Source organism: Berghia stephanieae, chromosome 14, assembly GCF_034508935.2.
Source record: "Berghia stephanieae isolate SIO BIC M18660-M18661 chromosome 14, UCSD_Bste_1.3, whole genome shotgun sequence".
In the NCBI taxonomy this organism is placed as follows: domain Eukaryota; kingdom Metazoa; phylum Mollusca; class Gastropoda; order Nudibranchia; family Aeolidiidae; genus Berghia; species Berghia stephanieae.
The window spans coordinates 14,087,577-14,103,916 of record NC_088373.1 but is presented as its reverse complement, the minus strand read 5'-3'; the positions used below and the strand labels follow the sequence as shown (position 1 = coordinate 14,103,916).

Here is a 16,340-nt window from a genome sequence, read left to right as displayed (position 1 = left end):
CTTTATATACAAGGGAATCGTTGTCAAATCCCGCGTGCTGTCAGAAATTTTTTTCTTATTCCTCACCCTTCAAGTCAAACTAACTGATTACCTAACTTAAGCTTTTGATTAAATAGCTTCAAAAATCGTCCAAAATACGAATTTGACTTTTTGTTCCAGTTTTTGAGAAGTTACAAAACAATAACCTTTACATTTTTATTGACCTTTAAGTTAAAAAATATAAGTCTTTCAGAGCCACCAGGCACATGGGGCCAGGGTATATCCCGGTTTCTATAGCGTGAAACGGACAATAGCTATTGCTTGTGACCATTTGGATAGGGCGCTAGTCTATCGCAAAGTACTACCGCCAGATCTAACAAACCCAGCTGTCCAATCACTGCTGAGTGGACAGGGGTGTCAGAAAAAAATCTCGTCTGCACCCGGGATCGATCACGGTCCCTTCGCTAGTAAACTGAGGGCTCTACCAACTGAACTATAAAGATTATTCCTCTTTAATTAACTAAATATATGTCAAATATGGTATATATATATATATATATATATATATATATATATATATATATATATATATATATATATATATATATATGTAAATCAAATAATAATAAAAATAGTTGATCTAAGATTGAGCTGGCACAGCAAATACCAAACCAATTGTGAAAACATCATAATATGGCTCACAGTCTTCTAGGATAGTTTGTCTTTGTGACCGATGGCTTTAGGTAAAACAGTAGACTAAAGTAGTGGCTAATGTAAAAAAATAAAGATTACGGTACTGATGAGCAAGACAATATTTTTCTTTTCAGGTATTTCTACATATAGGGGACGAGAGACGCATGCGCACAACCAACATGACGTTCTCTCTCTAATAACTTTTCCGCCGGTGACGTCGCAGACTATGGGCCCCCTCGTGGATCTTTACCTTGCAGTTGGTGAGGGGGCTTGAGGCACACGGGAGGGCAAAGGTGTAAATCCCGGTCAACCGTCACGAGACCATCCCGGGTATCGAGCCAACGAGCCACATGAGCTGCTCGCCCCGGTGTGTGACTAAATTTGATCCAAACCCGGTGCCCGAATAGCAGCCCTATCCCGGGCGCCACACTATTATCCTTATGTCGAGTCCCAATCAGTCCCGTCAATGGCGAAGCGGTCTGCCGCCTAGCCAGATAATACCGCGTTCGTGTCGCCAGGGTCGTCGGCACGTCCGAGAAAAAAGCAAACGTCCCATGCATCAATCGATTCGCGGCCTGCCGATCGGAAAATGCGACGGCGGGGATGGCGACCTGACGCACATATTGTCCCTGAACGTCGAGAGCCAGAGTATGGCAAAAAATGAGCTTTTATCAAAGCTATTGATAAAAGCTACGTTCGCAGCGTAGATATCCTCCTGTTACAGGAGACCCACCTTTATTCAGGCGCGCAATCTTCCCGATTCCAGATCCCAGGCTATACGGTGGTCCAACGCGAGGACACTTCGAGGCTCAACGGAGGGGTTAGCGTTTACGCTAAAGAGCCATCGAAGGTAAGGGTCATTGAGAGCGTAACGGACAGCAATGGGGTGAACCGAATTTCCGTGGAAGTAGGTGGACTGTGTTTGCATAATATTTACAAACCACCTAGAGCGACTTGGACCACACCACCGGTACCGGTGGTCAGCCATCCTTCCATCTGTCTGGGAGACTTTAATAGCCACCATCACGAATGGGGCTACCGAGACTGCAACGAGGCAGGAAGACAACTCCGCTCATGGATGGACTGTAATGATCTACACCTAGTGTACGATCCTACAGCCAAGGGTACCTTCCGGGGTACCCGCCATAAGAAGGAGTATACTCCAGACCTCACCCTCGTAACGAAAGGCGCGAACGGTGAACCGCTGCAGGTGAAGCGGACAGTCCTCGGGGACTTTCCGCATAGCCAGCATAGGCCGGTTCTTGTCACAGCTGGGGTGACAATACCGAGGGTGCAGTCTCTCCCACTTTGCAGATGGAATTTCAGGAAGGCTGACTGGGAGGAATTCAGTTCCTATATCGAGCAGGTCTGCCCTGCCATTCCTCCCAAGTCCAAGAATATAACCAGATTCAGTAGGCTACTGGTTAAGAGCGCTCAACGCTCTATTCCACGGGGCAAACGGAAATTCTACACCCCTTGCTGGACAGCAGAGTCGGAAGAGCTGTACCGAGAGTACCAGCAGACCCAGTCCCAGCTCGCAGCCGATAGACTACTTCAGTCTCTGGCAGAGGGAAGGAAGCAACGGTGGCAGGAGACCGTGGAAAGTCTCGACTTTACACACTCCAGCCGCCACGCTTGGCGTTTGATAAAGAAATTGGACCCAGATCTGAATTTCGCGAAGGCTGCACCGGAATGCGAGGCAGACACAATTGCCAAGAACATTAAGAACCGTAGTAAGCGGGTCCCTAATCAGGCTTTTGAGCGCGGTGTCCGCAAGGCGTACCGTACGATTTTGGACTCGCTACCTGCGGAGGAATCGGACTGGACGGCCCCGTTCAGTCCCCGAGAAGTGGGTGCAGCCATTAGCGAAGTGAAGAACGGCAAAGCAGCAGGGATAGATGGTGTATATCCCGATATGGTGACGCATCTGGGCCCCAGGGCACGGGCCTGGCTAGCAGAGGCAATGTCTGACATCCTTGCAAAAGGAAAGCTTCCACAAGTGTGGAAGCATGCGAAGATAGTTGCCATCCTGAAGCCAGGGAAGCCGGCGAAGGAGGCAGACAGTTACAGACCCATATCGCTGCTGAGCTGTCTTTACAAATTGTTGGAGCGTGTTCTATTAAACCGATGGGGGCCGGTCCTAGACGCTGCCCTGCCACCTGAGCAGGCAGGCTTCAGGGAAGGGAGGTGCACCACGGAGCAGGTCATTGCCCTTACAGAGCATATTGAGCACGGGTTCGAGAGAAAACAGCAAACAGGTGCTGTGTTTATAGACCTATCAGCGGCGTACGATACGGTCTAGTGCGATGGGTTAATGCTCAAACTTGCAAAAATCATAAGGTGCAAAAAGACCTTGAAGTTGTTCTCTTCGATCTTAGGGGAAAGGCAATTCCACGTCGCGCTGGGAGACGTCACGAGCAAAGTAAGGAAATTGAAGAATGGGGTCCCTCAGGGGTCGGTACTTGCGCCAATGTTGTTTAACGTTTACATTAGCGATATGCCGAACACTTCCTCCCTGAGGCTGGATACGCAGACGACTGGGCACTCGTTACTCAGAGTAAAGTGAGGACCCGTCTCGAGAGCGTACTCAGCGAGGACGTCACCAGACTCAAATCCTACTTTGACAAGTGGTACCTGAAGATGAACACTTCAAAAACCGTGGCCACTGCATTTCACTTATGCAGTGGTTGGCACACCCGTAAACTGAATGTCCTAGTCGGGGACCAGCCACTCCCATATGAGCCGCGTCCAAAATATTTAGGGGTGACGTTGGATCGCAGCCTTACCTATCGGGTCCATCTCGAAGGGGTTGCCCGGAAGATAGAGAAGCGGAATAATCTTCTGAGGAAGCTGGCGGGATCGACTTGGGGCGCTAGCCAAGCGCTCCTGAGAACATCCGCCCTGGCACTATGCTATTCCACCGCGGAGTATTGCGCTCCAGTGTGGGGTAGAAGCAGAAACGTTGAGAAGGTGGATGTAAAACTTCGCAAGTCGATGCACATAGTGTCGGGAACGCTAGCAGCAACCCCTAGAGAATGGGGCCCGATAATGGCGGCGATCCAGCCCCCCGATGTCCGGAGGGAGACCATTACGGGAAACTGGCAAAGTAAGATCAAAGAGAGAGGGAATGGGGATACCCCTCTCATGCGCATAATGAACGGTGCCCCCGTTTCGAGCCGAAATAAGTCCCGGCAACCCTTGTACGCAGAATCCCTGACTACGGACAGAGCTGCACATACGGGATGGAAGTCGGTTTGGACGAATTCAATCCCTCGTGGGGGCGGGGACCTACACTCCTCTAAGCTTGGTGAGAAGTTGCCAGGCTTTGATACCAGTAAGAGGAGACACTGGGTAGCTGCGAATCGGCTTCGGTCGAGGAGCTGCCTAACGGCCGGTACGTTACATCAGTGGGGTCTAACTTCCTGTCCAATATGTCCACGCTGTGGGCAAGAACCCGAAACGGCCGAGCATCTAGTCGAAAGGTGTGTTGTGACGATGCTACCAGGCGGGTTCGCGACGGTGCACGAATGCAGACCGGACTTTGCTGATTGGGTCGATCGTCATAACATAATAGTGTGAACCATAAGAAGCTGCTGCAGACTATGGGTGACGTCCAATCAAGGGACGCTACTCTCTTCCGCTAATCTCATTCCCTATAATTTTAATGTAGATCAACATTAATTATCCCTTGGGGACCATGGGTACCCCTTATGTGATCAAACACACTTCTTGGAGGAGAATATATTGTGATCGAAAAAAAATCAGAATGTTTTATTTATCCTAAAGGGAATTCGTAGGTTATGGTTCTATCTCCATATTTGTTCAAATTGAGAAAAATTGATTTAACCTTCCCCTTACAAGCCATTTTCAGGATTTCCCCCAAAACTTCACACCCAACTAACTCAAAAATATATATATTTTATATATTTTTTATCACTCAAACACAATAGCAGTAAAGTTCTTGCGATAAATTATTTCTTTAGCAAAACATGCTCTACACAACACTGTTCATTTTCTTTAAATTTTATGATGTACAAAAGAAATTGAAATAAGAAAAACGTTGGTTGTATCGTAACGAATGTGACGATTTTCCTATAGTTGGTAAGGAGAGGGATAAAGTTTATTTTTTGTTGTTGACAACTATATATCAACTTCAACCACTCTTTTAAACATAGTTTATGCGTCAATTATCCGATCTGAACCAATTTTTTGTCAGATAAAGCCGTTTGAAATCTTGATTGTAACATGTAATATCTCAAAATTTTCCAAAAGTGGATATTATATATAGAATCAGATAACCCTCAGCCCACGAATTGTTGGCTTTTTTCGTATTCTATAATACAATCGACTCATCTAATCCAGGCATCAAAGTGCAGCGTCAAAAAATCAGGAATAGGGAAAAATTTCTTGCTCAAAGCAAAAGCAAAATACTGTAATTGAACAGTCCAATGGCCTTACCCACTCGACTATCTCTCGCCTTCTAATGAATCTCAGACTACAACAAAGGGATTTCAAAAGGTTAGAAAAAAATGATTTTGATCTAATTTCCTCGGAAATGGCTAAACACATTGCTGATCTTACCAAGTCTACCCAACACAAGATTTTTTTGGGATAATATTTACTTGATTTAAACTCCAGAACTAGACATTTATTACAAAGAGAGTTATGAAGAGCAGTACCGTATTATAATGTGTAGTTGGAGAAAATGTGAACTTTTTAAATAAGCCGCTCATTTGGTATTAATGATGGCTGAAAAATAGGCAAGAGGGGAAGGGGGGGGGGGGTCTTATTTTGAGGTTTTATTGTAATTCACAAACCTCTGATCCATATGACAGAGTGACTTTACTGACAACTGGTATACCCCCATCCACGTTACACTTGACGTACAGCCAATCTCCTGTGTCAATCTCCACGGTGTCACCGTCTGCGATTTTCGTGACCTTGTCTCCAATGGTCACCTCAATGGTCGGAGGATTATCAGGTGGTACTGGATGGTAAAGTAAAGGTAGTCCTTATGAGCCATTGATTCAATAGAGCTTGAAATTATCCTTTTAAAATTAAATCAAACTGTTGAGTTGAGTTCGGAGGATTATCAGGTGGTACTGGATGTTAAAGTAAGATAGCCCTTATGAGAAATTGATACAATAGATCTTGAAATTATCCTTTTAAAATATAAAACAAACTGTTTATTTGAGTGCAATACCATGGATAGAATGCCCATCCATTACAAAGTATATTCTAAACAAAATCGCATTGATGTGTGGGATAAGTGCCCGGGTGGTAAAAAATAACAGATTTATGCGATGCATTACACGCAGCAAAAGCAATAGAATAGGATTTGCGCATAGTTGAGTCCTTGGAAAAGGCTCTTCACTCACATTCTCTCACCGTACTCGGGTGTAAAATGAGTACCTGGCCGTTAACAGCATTGTCTCTGTCTGAAAAAATTGTAATATCGCCTAACAGGCGTCATGTCCCGTCCTACGTGTTAAGTGTTGCTGTTGGCCAGGGACTCCTTGTATATCACTTTGAGCACGTTTAGTGGATATTGCGCTATATAATTGCTCAAAAATAGAACAGGCTCTATATTGTGGTACTAGAATGTAAGAAGAAGGGTTGGAAGATTTTAAGAGATATTGAGATGAATGGTGGACTGAGATTTGAAAGAAGTTGGGTTTGATTTTGTCGCACTGAGAAAGTTATATATATATATATATATATATATATATATATATATATATATATATATATATATATATATATATAACCACTTCAACAAGCAACAACACACAACAAACCAAACTCATGTAACACACAGTCCTGACGATGGTTGAAAAGGCCTGAAACATCGATGCAGACTGACTCCAACATTGTGGTAAATATCAAAATAATAATTCGCTCCATTGCTACATGTCGAGCACTTTTCGTACCATATTTGTATCCAACACGATTCAATATATATATATATATATATATATATATATATATATATATATATATAATTATGTTTGATTATAGGTACCTTTGAATTGTGGCGTGAAAGGAATTTCCTCGACCACAGACCACAACGTGAGGGCCTGGCATGTGAACGTACTGTCGTGATCTGTAAAAAAAATAACACGTGACAGTGACAAATTGCGGATTAGGAAGTAGGACAAATATATGAAATGTGTGAGTGTGTGTGTGTTTGTGTGTGTGTGTGTATGTGTGTGTGTGTGTGTGAAACAAGGCAGAAAAATTGGCATATTAATTGGATGTTAGTTACGTGTGTTTTTTTTTCTCTTTTGCCTGGCACTGTTTGAAAAGCACATTCTCAAATTTTTAACATGGAAGAAAGGATTATGTCTTGTTATATATAACACTACATTTGGTGGATTTAACACGGAAGAAAGGGTTATGCCTTGTTATATATAACACTACATTTGGTGGATTTAACATGAAAGAAAGGGTTATGCCTTGTTATATATAACACTACATTTGGTGGATTTAACACGGAAGAAAGGGTTATGCCTTGTTATATATACCACTACATTTGGTGGATATGAAATAATTCAAAATCAAGTCTGTTTTTTTTCTTCAATTCCAAGTAATTGACTGTCTGAGCCAAGCTTTTTCCTACGATTTTAAGTCTTTCGGGGGAAATTTTTAGCATTTTTGTATCGAAAGAGAAACAAAGCCATTTTCTTGACATTCAGATAATTTATTCCTGTTTGTTGGAAAAAAATTCAGGCTGTCGCCGAGACTATTTGTGACCCTTCGCCTCAAAACGGTGTTAAGTCGGGATAGTTAAGATGTTGAAAATTGAATTAGAACCAGAAATATCAGACTTGTGTTAAGTGTGTATTTTTATTGAGGGGAATGGATACCATATTTTAGGGTGTTAATGCCAACAATTTATATTTTTGACCAGTTTAACATTTACTTCGGCTCTTAAGCATATGGTTCGTTTCGACATAATACCGTTTTGAGACGGTGGGGCACATTTCATTCCACATTTTGAAACAACGCGCGATGAAAAATGACACCATTTGATTAAAAAGTTTATAATTATTAAATAATTTACAGACCACTAGTGTCAACATTAAGAACAGCAGTATTTTTTCCTGTAGACAGAACATCCCCTTTGGCATTTATCCATCTCAATTCCCCCTTGGGTGTTCCCCTATTCCTCAGGAGACATTGACAGCTTGCGGATTTTTTAAGGGCTTCAACTGCATACTGCGTCCCATTGGTAAGCGGAGGACAACCGGATAGTCCCAGAACTGGCATTTCTGTAAAGATAAAAGTATTAATTTGAAAATCTAAAGTATTGCATCCTTGGTGAAGGAATAAAACTGTTGGTAAAATGTGTTTTTGACTAGAGTATGTTGTTGATGTGTTCATTTCAAAAATATTCTAAAATAAATGCACACATTCTTTTTTTTTATAAATGTGACTAATCCTCTTAAAAGGTTAATATGCTAAGGCTACGGAGATGTTAAAAATTAGTTTGTATTGTGATAATAGTCTTTATTAAAAACTGTAGGTTGAGGAAAGTGATCTTTTAATTTTTCAAACACAAAAAGATTAAAAATCCGAATTCTTTTTTTTTATGTACCGAAAACTGAATTTTAATCATCTAGTTTAATCTGGTGTGATAACCAGATTGATTATTTAAAAAAAAATTCATTTCATTTTTATGAAGACGCATTGTCTCAGAGCATCAGAGCAGTATTTTACTGGTGTGATTTGGATCCTAAAAATGCTATATTTGGTGGAGAATCTATGAGGGCATACATTTATACATTCTATTGAGAGCAGTATAGTTTCTAAAAGTTACGAACACTAATTTTCATAGTTTTCGCATTTCTAACTTTAGAATCTCTTTTCGATGACTTGTTCACCCCACAGGATCTGTTTTTATCTTTGACATAATGGTATTTTTTAGATGTAATGTTACACATCTTATTTTTTATAAAGGGCCTTACCAAGCTTCATCCCATCTTCAACAGTGAGACTTGGGTTCACATCGTTTTCGGCTATACACTTGAGTATCATGTTGATTGCTGGGCGTTTCTTATCGTCCAGGGGTGGCGGGAAGATGAACTTGTAAGTTGAATTGTCGGCCTCCTCTTTGGTGTCATCAGGTTTGCTCGCATTAACAACTGAAACGCCGTCAAAATTGGTGCCGACGATCTTGACACTAGATGAAGGGTTAATATTTGAAGGAACAACACAGAAGACGGTTATATTGGCCGGAGGGGTATCTTTGTCCTTATCAAACTTTGGTGTTTCCACGAGTGATAGTTTCAGGTGATTAGGACCATCTGGACAATGAAATAAAATTTGTTACTATTTCATCTTATTAAATATTCGGCAAACTATTTTTTTGTAGCACTAAGAACCCATAACCACTGGACCAATCATCACCACATTTTGCAGGAACTTACAATTGCGTGTTTTATTAGATTGATTCGAAATCGTGATGATTTTATAGAAAAATCAGATTTGTTTCGTCAAATCCCAAAAAACAGATGCCATCAATTTCAGCACGTTGGTTATGTGACAACCTTCTGTTTAGGATATATATCTATATATATATACATATATATATATATATATATTCAACTGTTCATTATGATTTGAACGCGATTTGTTTTGTCTTAATAGACAAAAGAGACATTTTTCGACTTCGTAAAAGACATTCACGGATATATATATATATATATATATATATATATATATATATATATATAATATATATATATATATACATATATATATATCCGTGAATGTCTTTTACGAAGTCGAAAAATGTCTCTTTTGTCTATTAAGACAAAACAAATCGCGTTCAAATCATAATGAACAGTTGAATCATAATTTTAAAGTGGAACGACTTATCATCCCAATCACTGAACGGACACCATTGTTTGTATGGACAGCTAGGGATGTATTAAGATATTTCTCGGGGTTTGACTAACTTTATTTATTTTAATATAACAGCTAACAATTATTCAGTGTTGGTAAAGTGCAAAACAGACGCGGAAATCCGTAACAAAACTTAGCCTTTGAGTTTGTTTTCACCACATAAAATATAAAAATATAACATTTATACGTTAGGAATGGCTCGGTCATGTCTGCAGGCCGCCAGCGGTCTAATCCGAGCACCAGCGTTACGCTGCACTCCGCAAGACCTAAAAAACTAGAGAAGAACTGAACAAAGAGAGCTAAAAGCCTAGATTTCAGCCTACAGACAGCAACAGAAACAGCGAAAGATCGAGAATATTGACAATAACTTAACCCTTTCCTTCCAAGCTATTTTCAGAATATTCCCAAAAATTTCACACCCACCTAACACAAAGATAGTTTTTTTCTTACTCAAACAAAAGAGCAACAACTACATTCTATGCATGATATTGATCAGCACGTTTTTAAAGCTATAACAATTTTTTTTTAATTTTGTGAACAAATGAAATCATAATGATAGAATTGCAGGTTGTATCGTAACGAATGTGACCATTTTCCTATGGTTGGTAAGGTGAGGGTTAATGTTGGCTTCAGCACCTGACGGCGCAGAAATGATTGATTATAAGTGAGTGCGACTGTCAAATCATTTACTAATTGATACTCACAATAGTAGGAGACCATTAAACTGGTAAATTCTGTGGATATCCCAGCTGAATTACTGGCCTGGCACTTGAATTTCTTTGTGTTCTCTGTTGGGTTTCAAAAGAAATACTAAGTGAATAGTTCTCATCTAACAGAATAATATTAGATACTCTGATTTTTTATTGTACATGAAGGAACATATTTGATTGGTTTTTACATGAAATTTGTTGAACAAATTTTTAAAAATAATAATAATAATAAGTCAGACTTTAATAAAACCACAATACCAGACTTTTCGATGACGACTGATGAATAAATAGATGTAAATAAATAAAATATTAAATAAATGAATATTGAACATGAAGATTTGTGCAGAACTGTGATGGAGGATACCCTTGAAGGTGAAAGAAGAAGAGGACTATAAAGGAAAGTTTGGATGAACACTATCAAGGGATGGTCAGGATTGAAGATGGAAGAACTTTTGGAGAAGGCCAACAATAGAGAAGAATGGCGGAAACTGGTAATATCTACATTCCGTGTTTCCCGCCGACGATCACTAAATTAAGGGATTGATGATGATGAGTGATAATTTACTAAAGATGACCATCTATCTGACGGGCCAACAAATTGATAGGGCTGGAAATATAAATCATAAATGATTTTAAACTTTTCTATTCTCTTTCCCGATGGAAGATGCTTTCTTGTGTCTATTCAAAAGAAAAACTGGAATAATCCATGAGGGAACTAAGGCGAGATAACTTGCTCAAGGTCACACAATGCTGAGGGGATTTGAACTCGGTACCTGTTGCCTCCAAATCATATATCACACCGCAATGCAAAGAATACAATATTTTTGAACTCCAGACACGTCCATCACGATAGAATTCCATCTTTCTTTTAAAATGCTGATATTTGGCCTTGTGGGATGCAACTCACTTTCGGATCGGAAAGTCCTGAGTTCGGGCCTCGCTCGGTGCATACTCGAGTCGTTGGAAATACTCTTTACTAACATTCTCTCATCGTACTCAGATATAAAATGAGTAATTGATTATTAACATCATTGTCTATGATATAAAAAAATGAGGTTTATAGAGCGCACTATCCACTACATGTGCTCAAAGCGCTTTACAAGGGGTCCATGGTCAACAGCAACATTTAACATGTATGACGGGACATGACGCCTGTTAGGAGATATTACAATTTTTCGGACAAAGACAACGCTGTTTACGGCCAGGGACTTATTTTACACCTGAGTACGGTGAGAGAATGCGAGTAAAGAGCCTTTTCCAAGGACTCAACGACTATGCGCCGAGCGCGAGGCTCGAACCCAGGACCTTCCGATCCGAAAGCGAGTGTCATACCACTAGACCACATAGCCGCACAAACATATACATTGTAAAGTCACCTAACAGGCGTCATGTCTAGGTCTATCTGTTATATGTTGCTGTTGGCAGGGCCCCTTTGTAACGCGCATTGAGCACGTTTAGCGAATATTGTAGTTTACAAAAGCTCACGTTTTTAAAAAATAAACTGAACCCAGAAAAAATTGGTGGTTAGACATGACCAGGAAAAGAGTACCGCTCAATCGAAAGCAATAAAGTAATTGATGCTAAGGAAAAGACTCGTTCTGGCTTCAAGGGAATTATGCTCTAAGAGACACATCTTTTGAAAAAGCCCTCGAATAACAATCTCATATGAATATCGTCTCACTTTATTAAAATAAATATCTAAAAAATACATTTCGATGCTGATGATGATGATGCTGATGATGACGATGCTGATGATGATAATCATGATGATGATGATGATGATGATGATGATGATGATGATGATGATGATGATGAGGGTGGTGATAATACTGCTGATGGTGATGATGATGATGATGGTATGATGATGATGATGATGTGATGATGATGATGATGATGATGATGATGATGATGATGATGATGATGATGATGATGATGATGATGATGGTAATGATGATGATGATGATGATGATGATGATGATGATGATGATGATGATGATGATGATGATGATGATGATGATGATGATGATGATAATGATGATGGTAATGATGATGATGATGATGATGATGATGATGATGATGATGATGATGATGATGATGATGATGATGATGATGATGGTGATGATGGTGATAATACTGCTGATGGTGATGATGATGATGATGATGATGATGATGATGATGATGATGATGATGATGATGATGATGATGATGATGATGATGATGATCATGATGATTACGATAATAATGATGAAAATAATGATGGTGGTGTCTTTTATCATCATCATCATCATCATCATCATCATCATCATCATCATCATCATCATCATCATCATTATCATCATCACCACTGCCAGGAGTGAATTAACACAATCAAACTATTGACGGCAGCTAAAGGCGACATAAACAACTGTAACAAACCATTGGAAGATCTGGTGTAGGATAATACAGCCTCCGATTTGTCTTCTTCAATGACTTTTCCCGTTGACACATCAACCCACTGAGCTCTAGACCAGTAAGTGGGAAATCCTGGGTTGGATAGACTACAACCACAGACGACTGGTTCTTCTTTTTCTGCTTGGACCCATATTGTCTTTCCTGGAACTCTGTTCTCATAGACAGGGCAGTTTGTGATATTGGCGGACGGCAATTCTGTAGATAGGACATTAGAAAATGTGCTTGCATTGCAAAATGTAAACATTTAGCTCATAATGGTATTATGTCGGGATAATGGAGATAATACTGATCATATTTATTACTAAAATTAAGAAAGTTGGGAGAGGTCGGCATATTTTATTAGAAAGAACGAATATAATCTTAAACAGATCGACAAAACCAAACTTTGCATTTTCAAAACAATATTTATATAAATTTCCATTTTTACACCTGCCTCACTGTGAAATAATATGATATTAAGATGATGGCTTACATATAGGAAATTGTTTGCTTAGGGAAAACGGACCAAATTTAAATACAGCTACTGTAAAACCTAATTGAGCCGTCAATACTGGAAGAACATGGCAGAAGCTGGTCTAGTACATCCAAACCTAATTTTTTACTCCAATCCTACATTATCCTCAACTTAAGAGACAGGACATTAAACAAACAGTGACTATTTGATGGAATCATTATAGAGGTTCAGCAAACCGACTTAAGAATTAAGACTCAGACATATGACCTATCTCTATCATGTGATCGCTTATTATATTTTGTGTCATGGTTATATCAGCATAAATACTATTATTATCATTATCAACAGGTATTATTCTGGTAAAGACCTTGACCACTTATTACTTCAAAATAGTAACCCGGTCAATTTGTTTACCATTGATGAATTTGGGGACGTTTATTTTTGTATAAGAAAATCAAATGTTAAAAAAATCATGTTGGCCAGATGAGCTGTGTGTGTCTTCTGATGAGAGCGAATGCTCGAAACAATATTGTAGAAGTTGATCATAATTATACTTGAAATATTGTATAAATAGCTCCTTTTATAAAAAAGTTGAGGACTATTATTTCATGGTTTTTGTTTTTATAATATATATATATATATAAAGAAAGATAGATAAATAGATTGATAGAAAGAGAGAGAGAGAAAGGGAGAGGGAAAGAAAGAAAGAAAGAGAGAGAGAGAGAGAGAGAGAGAGAGAGAGAGAGAGAGAGAGAGAGAGAGAGAGAGAGAGAGGTCGAATGAAATCGCGATGTATGAGAGATTTTTATATGTCTAGTTTTGTTAAGATTTTTGTTGGTGTACTTCCATGTTAATTTATTTCCATTTTTATAATCAATTATTGCTTAAGGCAATTATTATAAGAAATTCAATAGTCTATTGAAATACCCAATGTAAAATTTCAGAAGTGGATAAATATTAGAGTGTATAATATCTTATCTTATCCTCAAAACACCCTGATTTACATTATCATTTATTGATTACTAATGAGCATGTATACCTTAAACATATTGAACCAAAATGAGTATTTTCGTCGTTTGGGCATTTCATCAAGGAAAATAGACAAACCATTAAACAAACCAGAAATGGCAAGAGGAATCACTCTTGTTGTCCAAAATAAGCAAATTATGGGTTTATAATCTTATCCATGGACAAAAAAGAAAGTTTCCGAAGCTAAGCTCAAATCCGAGACGTTCCGGGTCACAATATAATGCGTTAGGCACTGAGCCACTTCAAAATTAGTATACCATCTTTAAAATATTTACCACGGGACATTTTGACTCAAAGCTTTTATTCAGCCAAAATAAACAACAAAAAAGTAACAATTCAAACTTTAACACATCAAGTAAAATCCATATAGACTGAAAAATATCACTAAAATGCTTTGAAGCAGTTATACTTCTTTTTGTTCAATATATTTTACATGCTACAGGTTCTAGCAGTATATTATTTTCTTTGAATGATACCTCCAATTGTGTATTCCATGGTAGACGAAGCGTTAATGGAGGTAATCTTTGTGTTGAACACCGAGCATTCAGCCGTAAAGTTACCATTCTTGATTTTGGCAGTTTCAAAAACAAAATAGTCTCTGGTGAATTGTCCAACAATGTCTTGGTGGCTGAATTTAGTGTCTGTTCCCGCTTCTTTGGTCTTAAACGTCGTGGTCCATTTCGGTTTTACAGAGGCTGTTACAACCTCACAATAAAACATGGCCTTTTCCCTTGTTGTGTTTTCTTCATCCAAGACAATGGAAACACTCGCTGGGCCAGCTGTGAGAAATATTTAAAAACATGAGCAATAAATGCAAACATGTGTTAACCGATTTTCAAAATAGTGTAGACGTCAAGGAATCAACTAACCTGGTAAAACAGTTTTTAATACACGGGTTTTATATCTGAGCAGTACTGAGGATTGTTTAATATGATAGTCGAGTGACAAAGTGGAACTGCGTACAGTCTAATAACACAATTAAGCAACCTAGTGGACTAGGTATCATCTAATAAATATTCAATTGAATTAGTAGAGCAATTTATAGTCTAATAATATAATCAAGCAACTGAGCGGACTGTGTATCGTTTAATACCAACGTAAAGAAGATTAGTGCAATTCTGTATAGTTTTATAACACAGTCATGCAAATAAATGGAATTGCATATCATCTAATAACACAGTCAAGCGAATAAGTGGAATTGTGTTCATATAACATAGTCAAGTAACTAAACATGGAAATGTAGGTCGCATAATAGCACAGTCGTGTGACTAACTGTGTATTATCTAGTAACATAGTCAATCAACATTTCGAAAGGCATATTGTCTAATTACAAAGTCGATCGACTAAGTGAATCCGTGTATTGTCTAATAGCAAAGTCAAGGGACTATTTGGAACTGTGCATCGTTAAGTTTGGTTCCTGACCTCATAGGTTGACAATAATTGCAAGTCTCTAGCTCTCAATTGAAGTAGTCTTTATTTACTTGGGTAAACCGCATCATGCACTAAATGACAACTGATAAAAAGCCAGTAGTGGATATTATAAGACTACTTGTAAAAAGTGTCATTGTTTCGCTTTATTATTGAATGAGTGAAGTACAGTAGGGGTCAAAGAAAATGTCCAAGCCTTAGAAACGCTATATAAATTAGGTTTATATCCAAACATGTCAACAACTTAACAACTGTCATCATTATGTTAACCAAGAGTGTAAAGATGGAAGTTGATGACTTTCAGCTCTATCAATTTGTTGGGCCGTCAGATAGATGGTCATCCTTAGTAAATTATCACTCATCATCATCAATCCCTTAATCTAGTATCGTCGGCAGGATATATGGGATGCAGATCTCACCACTTTCCGCCATTATTCTCTTTTGTTGGATGGACTTCCCCAAGAGTTCCTCCATCTTCATTCCTGACCATGCCTTGGTATTGTCCATTCAAACTTTACTTTGTAGTCCTCTTCTTCTTCCTGCTTCATGAGTATCCTTCATCACAGTTCTGCACACATTTTTATGCCTCACACTGTCGCCAAACCATGACAGTTTCCTTCTTGTAACTGGGTGATGAGAGGTTCCTGTCGTCCTGCACGATCTTGCACTTCTTCCAGTACGTCTCCATT

At 39.0% G+C, this 16,340-nt stretch overlaps 1 protein-coding gene across 1 annotated transcript in view; it reads right to left on the bottom strand.

Annotated features, from left to right (window-relative positions):
- LOC144959722 (uncharacterized) overlaps positions 1–16,340 on the bottom strand; it is a 50,872-nt gene that overhangs the window by 13,596 nt on the left and 20,936 nt on the right. The window contains exons 13-19 of the mRNA XM_078892402.1: positions 14,700–15,002; positions 12,705–12,935; positions 10,284–10,367; positions 8,640–8,978; positions 7,740–7,943; positions 6,695–6,775; positions 5,490–5,659 (exon numbers count right to left, since the gene is read on the bottom strand). Of these exons, the coding sequence (XP_078748528.1) occupies positions 5,490–5,659; positions 6,695–6,775; positions 7,740–7,943; positions 8,640–8,978; positions 10,284–10,367; positions 12,705–12,935; positions 14,700–15,002 (1,412 nt within the window). The remainder of the gene's footprint in view (positions 1–5,489; positions 5,660–6,694; positions 6,776–7,739; positions 7,944–8,639; positions 8,979–10,283; positions 10,368–12,704; positions 12,936–14,699; positions 15,003–16,340) is intronic.